The 12,593-nt window shown below is 31.1% G+C and overlaps 1 protein-coding gene and 1 long non-coding RNA gene across 3 annotated transcripts; both read left to right on the forward strand.

Moving 5' to 3' along the window:
• Window positions 1–2,145: 2,145 nt before the first annotated feature.
• Window positions 2,146–3,703, forward strand: LOC116405102 (ribosome biogenesis protein BRX1 homolog 1-like; the record flags this gene model as incomplete). Its single annotated transcript, XM_031888774.1, has 3 exons — window positions 2,146–2,446; window positions 3,164–3,379; window positions 3,559–3,703. Coding segments are annotated over exons 2-3 (348 nt in total), but the record flags the coding sequence as incomplete, so codon positions are not given.
• An 8-nt stretch (window positions 3,704–3,711) lies between these two features.
• LOC116405008 lies at window positions 3,712–5,782 on the forward strand. 2 transcript variants are annotated; one of them, XR_004218060.1, is made up of 4 exons: window positions 3,712–4,025; window positions 4,132–4,256; window positions 4,800–4,883; window positions 5,545–5,782. It is a non-coding gene; the product is annotated as an uncharacterized LOC116405008 (long non-coding RNA). The 2 variants fall into 2 exon arrangements; XR_004218061.1 differs by lacking the exon at window positions 4,800–4,883 and having other exon boundaries at window positions 3,718–4,025.
• Window positions 5,783–12,593: the final 6,811 nt, after the last annotated feature.

A 12,593-nucleotide genomic window follows, 5' to 3' on the forward strand; every position in this document is an offset into this window, starting at 1 on the left:
CATAATTAGATAACAAATAAATATTATTAGTAGTCTACGTAAGATAATAATTAGTATCAAATATCATATATAAGTTAGATAGCAATAGATATCATTAACAGTTAGTATTAAATGGATAATCGAATAATCAGATAGCGATTTGCGAGAAGGTAAAAAAATAATTATTTTAGTGAGAATATAACTATTTGTGAGAAGTTGGATATTTAATTTGAAAAGAGGTTAAAAATAAACTAGTTATTTAAGGATAATTATTTGGAGAAAAGATATTTATTGAGAGAGAAAAAGAAAAATAGTTATACCGTGAAAAAATATAACTATTATTATGTCGTGGAAAAATATAATTATTAGTAGAAGGATAATTACTTTGGGAAAAGATAAAAGTTGGATTTATTTAATTGAATAAGAAAAAGGATATGTAATAGTAATTATTATTATTAGGGATCTTTTAAAAAATATAACAAAGCACCGAAATATATTTACAATCTATAGAACAAATTTCAAAACGAAAAAGTTCATAGGTTTAAAATAGAAAATATCAAAAATGTCTCGTGACTAATTGGCATCTAGCACACATAATATACTTAAGAGACGATCATTTAGATTTGGTTATTCTTTTCTACACGATCGTTTAGATTTACCCAAATCAAAATGATTTTTTATCAAGATTTTTTTATACACAATCGTTTAAATTTGGGTAGCAAAATCTAAACATTTTTTTTTGAGTAATTTTTGGTAAACGATTGTTTAAATTTGGATAGCCAAATCTCAACGATTTTTTTTTAGTAATTTTTGGTAAGAATTGTTTATTTTTGGTACATGATCGTTTAAATTTTGCTACCAAAATCTAAACAATTTTTAAAGACTATTTGATACACGATCGTTTAGATTTGACTATTTTTTGTATATGATCGTTTAGATTTGGCTCCCAAATCTAAACGAAATTTTTTTAGTGGTTTAGATTACACTACAAGAAATTTTGTTTAGATCACTACAAGAAATTTTATTTTTAGTGGTGCACCAAAAACGTCACTAAAACACAAAAATGCTGGTAGAAGTATTAGCGACGTAACATTATACACCACTACTTTTAGTGACATTTGCACCTTATTATTTATTTTTTATAGTGACATATTGCACTCGTCACTAAAGGTGATATTTTAGTGAAAAATAATGTTATTGCACAAAATGAGCTTTAATGTTTGTTCAAAACCGACATTAAAATCTTGTTTTTGGATTCGTATTTACAAATGTATTTTTTATTAAATTGTTGCTTTATTGTCCATTTTTTATGGCGTAAAATAGTTAAAAATTGATTGTTTGCACAAAATTTTAGAAGAAATTTGATTCGTGGAGTTAAACTTGAGTTGATGTTGTATTTTTGTTGATTTGATGCGATGTGGTTCTAGAATTTGATCATCCGATTCTCTCTCAATTGGATGCTTACGCTTGGTTTGAAGAATCGGATCACGTGATTTTTATGAAGTTGGAGTCTTGGAAGAAAGTTCTGTATCTTCAAAGAAGCTTCAATCTTCGAGGGAAGTTGGAGTTTTCACTAGAAGAAAACCTGTCTACTATGACAGTTATATATCTCAAAAAATGAATGGAAAAAAAAAACTGTCACAAAATAGAAAATTTCGCGTTTTTGGCGGGAAAAGACGGAATTTTTTGGAAAACACTTTTTGCGACAGTTATTAAATGTCATAGAATGTTAGGGTTAAAAATTTTATTATTTTATATTTAAAAAATTAAAATTACATATTTATATTTTAAAAAAAACCCAAATTCCCCAAAATTTTCCCCAAATTCTTCCTCCCATCCGCGTGCCTTAACTTTCCTCCAAATTTCCCCCAATTTCTTCCTCCCCTCCGCGTGAAGTCCCGTCGGCTTTCTCCCATTTCTGACCGTCTGAAGTCCCGTCGCCACCACCAATCCCCTCCTGCCCGTCCGTTGAAACCTTCTCCACCAACCCGTCGCCACCACCCCCGTCTTCTCCAAACCTCTCCAATCAACCCGAAGCAACAAAATCGTGGGCGTCAGTCGTCACCCCTCCTCTCCGCCGGTAAGCTTCTCTTCCTTATCTCTTTCTCTCTCTCTCTCTCTATGAAGTTCTTCGTTGTCTCCATTGGATTGTTTTGTGAGTTTCAGTTTATCCCAATTTCATTGGATTGTTTCGCCGGTAAGATCTTATCCTCATTTCCAAAAGAGATGTCATGGCTAGTGCCGATTTCTTTGCAATCTTTAAAATTATTTTCTTTGTTTTCAAGAATTTGTGTAGGTTGGTGATGAAACATTTTGGTAGCTTACAATGTGTTTGATGAAATGCCTCAATGAAGCATTTGGTTGATTTTTGATTGATTTTTGTTCGTTCGAATTAGGAAATCAAGGCCAAAGGAGATGTCATGGCTATGGGCTGAAGCTTTGAGAAAAAAAGAATGAAAAATGAAATGTGAGATCTTAAACTTTGTACTTTGCCTTAAGTTGTGTCAAACTAGTCAATAAAGTAACTTAACTACCAATTTGCCTTAAGTGCCGGGTTGTTGGGATTTGTTTGCTGTAATTTGTCTAGGGTTATGTGTGTTTGTGATGTGTTGTTAGTGAGTATGTTGAATTTTGTGTTCGAGCTTCCAGATGTGAACTATATAAAATGTTATTTGTAATTGTTTTAAACTTGAAACGCCTTTGATATTTGTTATTCTCTTGTGTCATATGATTATGTTTCAGGACATCTACTGATTAAAATCATGAGACCTCATGCATACGTGTATACGCATAGTTATTATATTTAAAAGTTATGATTTTGGTAATCATCATCATGGGTAAAGTTTCAGTAGTGGTTTACATGACACCAAGAGTTAAGATTAAAGAGAAAACGAGTGAGTTGTACACTTATAGAATGATATTACTTTGGTTTAAGGACTTGTGAATGATCTATATGTTTTCTTTGTAAAGGTTTAAGATTTAATTTTTTTTATTGTGTATTTTAATGATTTTGGTATCCCATATAAAGATTTATTTATATTGAGTCTTTGAGTGTTTTTTGTATGCGTGAAGTAACAATCCTGTTTAGAACGTGTCTTTGAAGTTAGGTTGCTTCACTCCTCTCTTCATCCTTTACAGATTCCTTTAATCTATGTTTCTTAATTTAAGTGTAGTATTTCTGAAGGTGATATTCTCAAATGGCAAAGAAGAGGAAGCATAGTGAGTCTTTGCCGACGGTATCAGTTAAGAAGGACGATGATGCTCCGGAGAGACCTAAGCGGACACTCATGGGCTGGAAAGACAAAAAAGTGACAAAAGAGAGTGAAGTTGGTTCTGATCATGCTGTTTTTCGAAATAAAGAAAAGGTTCTCATCACGTGTTCCCATCGAATCAATTTTAGGTATGTAATATAGTTGAAACAAGTTGTTGTAGCTTTTTGTAAAATATATTGTTATGTCTATACATGGTTAGGTAGTTTGCAGTATAACTTATCACTCAGTAACCAAATGTTTTTTGTTTTTATTTATTTAGTTTTTCTTCCCTTTAGAATTTTTGGCAATTTAACTTGTGATTGATTAGGTATCGGCATTTGATGTTGAATATGGTATCACTTTTGCCACATTGTAAGAAGGATAACAAGGTGGAGTCGAGGTCCAGCAAGGGCGCAACACTGAATGAGCTGGTTGAGCTCAAAGGTTGTTCTTCCAGCCTATTTTTCAAGGTTAGAACCTTTTCATTGCACTGTCGTAATCTGGAATTTTTAAGGTACAATGTTTTCTAATTTTTATTTTTAATTAGATATAGGATGATAACATTTTGGTTTTATTCTTGTGGTGTATAACTTATAAGGATGTTTTAACTATCCTTTTGCTTTTCATTATATTACTTTCCTATATGGCCTTCTCATCATGTTTGTACATTGCGATCATATTTTTCCACTCATTGATATTTTTTTCTCTAATTCCAGTGCAGAAAACATAAAGATCTTTATCTATGTATGGCAAAGTGCCCTAGTGGGCCATCTGTGAAGTTTTTAGTTAATGCCAGTAATTTTAACTTGTATTCAAATTTTATTACTGGGTTACTAAAATTTTATTTGATTTCTTTATTAAATGAAGTTTTCTTACTTGTCCATTTTTTTTTTGCTTTCAGTGCATACAATGGAAGAATTGAAGCTTACAGGGAACCATCTGAAAGGTTCCCGTCCAATTTTGACATTTTCATCAAATTTTGATAAAGATGTCCACTAGAAACTTCTGAAGGAAATGATTATTCAGGTACCAATGGCAAAGTTTTGTCTTTAACAATTAATTTTTTGAATGTTGAAATGATTTTTCATTCTTACTCGTGGATCAATGTATGAGGCAAATGTCAATTTCCTTGTCTTTCTTCATTAAACGCATTTTTTGCTCATTTCCTTGCTCCTTCAATCCAAAGCTAACATCGTATTGAATTGATAAAATAGTCTGCATGACTGTAGTCGAAGTAGCTTCTTTCAGTTTTTTCTTATGGAAAGAAAAATAAAAGATATTCGTAATGCACTTCTTTCATGTAATATCATGGCATAAGAATAAGGTTAATGAATACTTGTGCCCATTCTAAAATGCCAGTGCCTCACCACTATTATTCTCTTTTCATGCTGCCTTTATTAATTTCTGATTTCACATATGCATATTTACTATGTTGTGAAAAGTATGTAGATCCTTGCTGCTTCTCCAAATAATGGCATTTTTTAAAACGATTGCTATTAACTCTTGTTTTACATGACATACTTTTATCTCACCAATGTGTTTTTCTCTCAGACTTTTGGAACTCCTAAGGAGCATCGACATTCTAAACCGTACCATGATCATGTATTTGTTTTCTCTATTGTTGATGACCATATCTGGTTCCGGAATTACCAGGTATGCTTTATTTATTTCCTACTTGCTACAGAATTTAATACTAACCATGATCATGCTTTATTTATAACCATCACTCCGTTAGCAACACCACCTGAGGAACAATGCGTGTTTTTTGTGAAGTACGTTAAGGTATATATGGATAAATGTCAGAAGTGTCGTTCTTAAGATATGAGGCATACAATCGTCATTAGGAAAGGAATTTGGCATGGCAAAAAGTTAATTGATTTGAAGAGTTTGAGATTAAGCTGATTTTGGGGAATAGTTTTTAGGAGTCCTAGTTGGGGATCTTGCTATTTTTCTTTCTTATGTCAATGATTTCATTGTTTTCTAGTTCACTGTATACATTTCCATATAATTGATTGTTATCCTTTAAACTTACATGTTCAATTTTCCATCAACTGTTGGTATGAGAACCCACTTTATGTATCGCCAAACCAGGTTAGATTGATTGTCCAACTTTTTGATCATTTGGGATTACACTTCTTCACACTATTATTTAATGATCGTTTGCCTAATGTAGTCCTCACGTGCTTCTTTTCATTTCATGGAATCAAGTGTTGAAGTTCTTGTTTGTGTTCTGTATTTTGTTGAGACATTGATTTAGTTACTCATTGACTGTACGTATGTGTTATGGATACTTATATTCATGTTGTCTTTGTAGGTTCAACTGGAGTCGACAACTTCATGAGTTTTCTTTCAAAGAACATTTCCAGAGACGAACATTCTCGGTTGGTCGTTTATGCTTCTGCAGAAAATCTTGTTAGATGTATTCTAATGCTATTTAAAATATTTTTTGATTAAGGGCTAGTATTTCGTACATGTGGATTATTGAAACTTGTATTAAGATGTACAAATATTATAAATTGTATTATAGTGTATATATATTAAAGTGTTGGCTATTTTTTTGTACATTGGTGTGAAACTTGTATAATTTCAAATTTGTCATTCTCAGCTACATTATTGTCATTCTAATAGTTCGTGTAATGGTGGAGTTGCAATATATTTGACTGGAAAAAAATGTCGTCAATAGCAAAACAATGACATTTAATGTTATCGAAAAACTGTCACGATTACACAATCGTTGACTGGAAATAAATGTCGTCAATAACTAAACAATGACATTTTTACGAAAAAAAAAATGTCACGAATAACATATTCATGACAATTAATACATGTCACAATAAATGAATTCGTGACATTTATTTAACTGTCGTTAATAAAGAAATGATGATAGTTATCGAATGTCATAAAATAGATTATGACAGTTATTTGAAGTCGTTGAATGTTGATTAACGACATTTATTTTATGTCATAAAACAACCTATTGCGACAGTTTTCGAAAACTGTCGTCGAAGGACTTTCCATGACTCCCGCTTCTATGACTGAAAATAACTGTCGCGAAATTCGTTTACGACAGTAAATAACTGTCGTTGTAGACCACTTTTGTACTAGTGTTTAGAAGAAAAACTTGTATCTTCAACGGAGCTTCAATATTAGATGATGATCGACTTCAGAAGTTAGGAAGTCTTTTAGCTCTTAGAAGAATTCTCTCCAAACTTTCTGGGGTCAAAATTTTCCAACTCTTACAAAATGAGTAGAACTCTTCTATTTATAGAGTTGTTTGATGGACTTTATGGACTTGAGCCTGGTTGGTCCATGGACAAGACCCGACAAGACCCATGAACTCAATTACATATATTTGGGTCATATTTAGCATTTAGGCTCAATTAAACTTATTATTTAACTCAATTAAACTTAACCGTGTAAATAATATTTAATTGAACCAAAATAATTAACTTGGATCCAACAGTTATAATGGGGCATTATTAGAATTGACCCATTTATGTTTTCAATTTTAATTTAGAACACATATAAATTATTTTAATTAGTCCCAAATTTAATTATTTATTTTTTTCATCGTTAATTAAGCCGATGATGTGATAATTTGTAATTGGTCTATTAATTTAGCAGATGATGTGACAATTTGTAATTGACAAATTCTTTATTCACCACCGATATTATGGGTACATGGTACATGTAGATAAATATTTTTTTCTCATGACAACGAATAAATAAAATTAATATGCTTTTACTATAATATTTCTCTTTTACACATGAATATACAAAATGAAACTTTAATATTGTGTTTATATATATATTCTACAACAGTAGATGAAACAAGATTCTAATACAAGACTTAAATAAGAAAATCTTAAACGACTTCATAGTCTTCAACCTTGAACGATCGCTTAGTTATCTTTTACACCAAGCAAATTTCACTTCTAACAAAAATGAGTTGGAAACATAGAGTAGAAGACAATGTAAAAAGAAGAAAAATAAGGAAGTAGAAAAACAAATTAGCCTTCTCAATCAGACTCCAACATTAGGCAATAACATTTTGTAAGTTACACAAAAGAATGTTCAAACAGTTTACCAAAGCTATCTTTTACTTTGAAACCATCTTAAACCTCATCCAAACAACAGCAACAATAAGCTCGAAAGGGATCGAAGTCTCAATACTGATCATTGAGAATTTACAAAGGGAAAAAAGATTTAGTTTACAAAAGAACGATGGATGAGACAAAAGTAAAGAACCCAATATATTGGCACGTGTTACTTACTCTAGATCACAGCAAGAGGCATCTAATAGAACTCTATGAGTTGTATTTATGTCCAATACTTTTTGGGAGTTGAATGAGAATAAAAAAAAAACAAAAAAGAAAATTTTACATAATAGGTGAAGAATAGTTGGTGCAATATTGCTTCATTCTTCTCACAGAAATCACCATATACGAAATTCTACATCATGGATATTTAACTATATGAGTATCTGTTACTCACCACAGCGATAAGAAATGTAGCTTTAAGGTTTCCATAGGCTTCACAACAAGCATTACTTAAAAGAAAAGGAAACCATCCGCACAAAGATGAATAGAAAAGAACCACAAAAGAAGATTCATAAAATATGAACTAATCAAACAAAATAATGGTAAAATAAATAGCACAAATTCATATAAAAATAAAAGTATGGGAACATGTCATACAAAAAAAAGGTATGGTAATATTTAATTGTTTGAGATCTGGTTCAAAATAGTACCTGTGCCAGTTTCCACTGGCTCTTGCTGAAAAACCTAGAATATTACCAACAACCCATCCATGAACAAAATACCGCATTTGCAACATTGTGTTGATCAGGACCTAGAATAAAGCAGACAAGATAATCCTGAGTGTTTATCGAGTGAATAATATTCAAAATAGAAGTCAATATTTATGCCCACGGAAACTAAATGCATTACCCATTACTGTCAAATTATCAATCTAGATAAAAATACTTTCCAACTACATTCCCTACTCTCAAACTTTTATTTTTTATGCAAACAACTTTAATTAAAAAACCTTCAAAGGAAACCCTCATAAAAGAAAGGTCATACCCTCATTTACAAGTAAGTGCACCCCATAAAACTTGAGCTTGCATGAATCCATTTTCACAACAATTTAAAATAATAACTCAGTTGGATGGATTTGAACCAACCAGTGCTATCCAAATCACGTTTGTAACCCTCAAATCCTTATCCATAGAAAAGAAAAGTTATTCACTTACGCCATGTCAACAATTTTTTTTTTCTTGAAGGGCAAGGACCATCACAGGCAAAAATCGACGTCAGTTTTGCCAATAGGAATGAAATTGATTCTCAGATACGCTGAGAAGATAATGGAGAAAGATTCTAGTATCACTATTCCACTACCTGTTGGCATTTTTGGTATTAGTCGAAAGACTTTTGTGCTCCGAGAGGACATCATTGATCTTTGTAACATGAATGAGGTCAAAACATTTACATTGGTGGCCTATATGACGTAAGTTAATTTCATTTCTTTAGATCTAAATTTATGTATCTCGTTTACAAGTTTATAATATTTTGTAGGTACTTGTATTCATCTGTTCTTGGTTCGAAGGAAAATATACAATACGTCTTTGTAGATCCGTCCCTCACCTCTATCGGACACTTGCAAGAATCTCGAGTTCGAAACTTATGCAGTAGATTGATGGTCTCAAAGATTAACGAAATAGTTCTTGCTCATTTTAATCCTGGGTAAGTCAAGTTATTTTATTACTTGCTTTGCAAAAAACTAGTACTAATATTTTGTATAATTAGGGGTCATTGGGCACTGCTGGCCATAAATGCGTATGATGATCCAATATTCTACCTCGACGCACTAAGGACAACATCGAAGTCAACTATAAGATACGTCACCGACACGTAAGTTAATCTAGTATTTCATTTAGTGTTGATTCTTATATGCATGTACACAATATTTAAACTATTTGTTCAATCTTATCTTGTCAAAACAGAGCAATAGCAATGTTTCAGTCACAAAAGAACATTAAAGAAAGTAGAAAACAAACTTTATGGCAAACAGTAAAAGCAAGTATCAACTTTTAAAGTCATTATATTTTTGTAGACTACTAGCAATTAGGATTACTTTGTTACTTTGTCCACTACAAGTCGGGAGTACTGAGTGTAGATACTACATGATGAGGTATATGAGAGAAATTGTGACTAGGGGAAGCATTGTCATATCCGACGCGATATGTTATATATCAAACTATTGGTTTTGTGAGTTAATTGGTTTATTTGTATAGTCAGTTAATTCATTTAATTTATTTTGCATGTTTATAGATTGATATACGAAGATCATACTCACAAGCAGAACTAGATGAGGTGCGAGTTGAGTTAGCTGATTTTCTAGGTTCTTACATATGATTATGACTAATATTTTTTGATTCTGAAGTAGGAAATTTTTGTTGTGTCACTTCTTTATGATCTGAAACTTTATGTATAGAAACTTTAGGCGATAATTCTTTTGAATTGTTCATATGAAGGAAGGGGGAGGGGGGGTTCATTCGTATACTTTTGATTATTGTTATAGCTAGCATGTTTTGTGACTTTCTAAGTTGATTTGGATTCATGGCAATGTAATGGAATATAAAATCTAATGTAAAGTCTATTTCATTATGTATATGTAAAGTCTTGGAATTGAATACATATATGGTGATTGGTTTTATGTATATATGTTTGAGATTTGAAACTATATTTGATGAATATCAAATATCTATTAAACTGTTGCTGGACAATTACAGGACAATTACAGGACAATCATAATATATTTCTTTCAATTACAACATAATTCAATTACAACTTTTTTTAAAAAAAAAACATTAAAATATGCTTGACGGTTTTAAAATGTCATGAACAATTGCATTTTTTACGGTTTAAAAATGTCAAGAACAATTACATTCTTGACAGTTTTAAAATGTCATGAACATTAAAATTCTTGATGGGTTTAAAATGTCATAAACCAGTTCATTCTTGACGGCTTTAAAATGCCATAAACAATATCAGTTTTGACGGTTCTAAAACGTAATGAAAATAAGTATATTTGACGTTTATAAAATGTCAATGTTCACTATTCTTGACGTTTAATCAACCGTCAAGAACTTTGCCTTTTTTGGCGCTGGCTTCAATGACATTTTTAAAACCGTCAAGAGAGTCGTCTCTTGACAGTTTAAAAACGTCAAGAGAGCCTGTTTTTGTAGTAGTGCATACAATTAAGATCATGAGAACAAATCGAGGTGGTAAATTTACATCAAATGAGTTCAAATAATTTTTGTAATGAAAAAGGCATCTGACGTCCAATAACAGTGCCAAGATTACCACAACAAAATGGTTTGACAGAGAGGAAAAATCGAACAATCTTGAACATGACAAGAAGCATGTTAAAGATAAAAAAAGATGTTGAGGGAATTTTGAACGAAAGCTGGAGCTTGTGTGGTCTATTTAACAAATTGAGCACCAACTAAAAGTGTGCATGCTATGACACCTCAAGAAGCATGGAATGGAATAAAGCCTAGAACTGGTCATTTTAAGGTGTTAGAGAGTATTTTGCATATGCTAATGTGTCAAAGGAAAAAAAGACCAAGCTTGACGATCGAAGCGAGAAACTCATCTTCATTGGCTATGACACAAGTTCGAAGGGTTATCGTTTCTACAATCCTTTGAATGGAAATGTTATCATTATTAGTAGAGATTTTTAATGAAAGATTTTCTTGGGATTGGAATATACACACAGGAGGAGTATGCCTATGTTCCATACTTTGAAGAAGAAAATGAACCAACCAAAAATGATATGGGTTAAGTTTTGCCCATTCTATGAAGAAAAATGAGACACATATAACAATATCTTCCTTATGTTCACGATTATTTATCAATATCTTTTAATAAGAAGTCAAAAGCTATTTCTTAAATATCTCCTTTAAAGAAGAAAACATTTCTCATATTTAGGAATATTTTATTGTGAGTTCTTATTATTTGGCTCTTTAAAAAGAATAAGTTCTATGAACGTAAAATTATTCTTCATAACGATTTATATTTTTTGTAAAGAATATGTACAAAGGTAAACTGGTTACCTTCTACATTATGATAGATTATTGAAATTTGACAGAGTATCGATTGATAAGAAATATGAATAAAGACTGAGATAATTGTACTGCGGTTAATGAATTCAGGGGAGCCTAAATTCGTCTTTGAGGAGATCAAGTTTACCATTAGGGAGAGCTTGAGTTTATGCAGTTAAGTTACGGTGATAACTTGTTAATGTAACTTTAGGGTTAAGTTACAAAATTTTGAATCTCAATAATATTTTTTATCTAAGCAAAGAAGCTCCCCAAATGTAGGTCATATTTGTCGAACTGGATTACCAAAGTGCACTGTGTTATTTGTCTTCCATGTACTCTAGTTATTCCTATAGTTAAATACTTTATTGTAAGCCTATATAAAGTATGTTTAGTTAAATCAAAACTTAGTTTCTCCCCACTTATGTCATCCTCTTTCTCTTCTAACAATGTGTTAGAGTAGCACATTAGTAACCAACCAACCTAGATTAGTTTGACGAATTTTGATATTATTCATGGATTTGTATGTATATACATAAATGATTCACTAATAATGGATAAAGAAAAGAATTTGTATCTAATCCAATACATACTTCGTCTTTCTTATTGAGTTAAAACTTTGGCTCGTGAACACATAAGCATTGTACGTGATGTTCATAAATCATTGACACATTGGATACTTTTTTTAAAAAAAATAAACAATATATTATTAGATATTAAATTGTATTATTTTAAATCAAATAAGATCTTAAATATTTACCTTTAGCTTTACTTTAAGAACTTGAACTCTTTAGAAATTTTTAATAAGTCGAAGGACTCTTATTAAAACAAAATTTTTAAAAGCTTTAGAAACCTAAACACACTTTGTAAAGGGTTATTGGTTGACATTCAATTTGGACTAAATTTCAACCACTAAAAAAATTCAATGTTAGAAAATATCTACGTTTCTATAACAATGATATAATATTAAATTCTCCTTAATCTATCAGCATAAACATTCTTTTAATATTATTTATTTGAAAAAAGATATATATTTATTCAGTTATAAGGAAGATGAATGAAAATGGGTGGAATCTTAGTATTAAGAAAGCTGCTATTAAGGACCTTAATGAAGCTATCCTATCAAGAGAAAAGGTATAAAAAAAGAAAAATCAAACACCCTTTTCACCTTTAACAATGATTCTTCACTTTATATCTCCACACTTGTGGCTGAAAGGGAAACCAATCGCACTCATATCCTCCTCTCTCTTTCTTCTTTG

This window comes from Cucumis sativus, chromosome 7, assembly GCF_000004075.3.
Source record: "Cucumis sativus cultivar 9930 chromosome 7, Cucumber_9930_V3, whole genome shotgun sequence".
In the NCBI taxonomy this organism is placed as follows: Eukaryota; Viridiplantae; Streptophyta; class Magnoliopsida; order Cucurbitales; family Cucurbitaceae; genus Cucumis; species Cucumis sativus.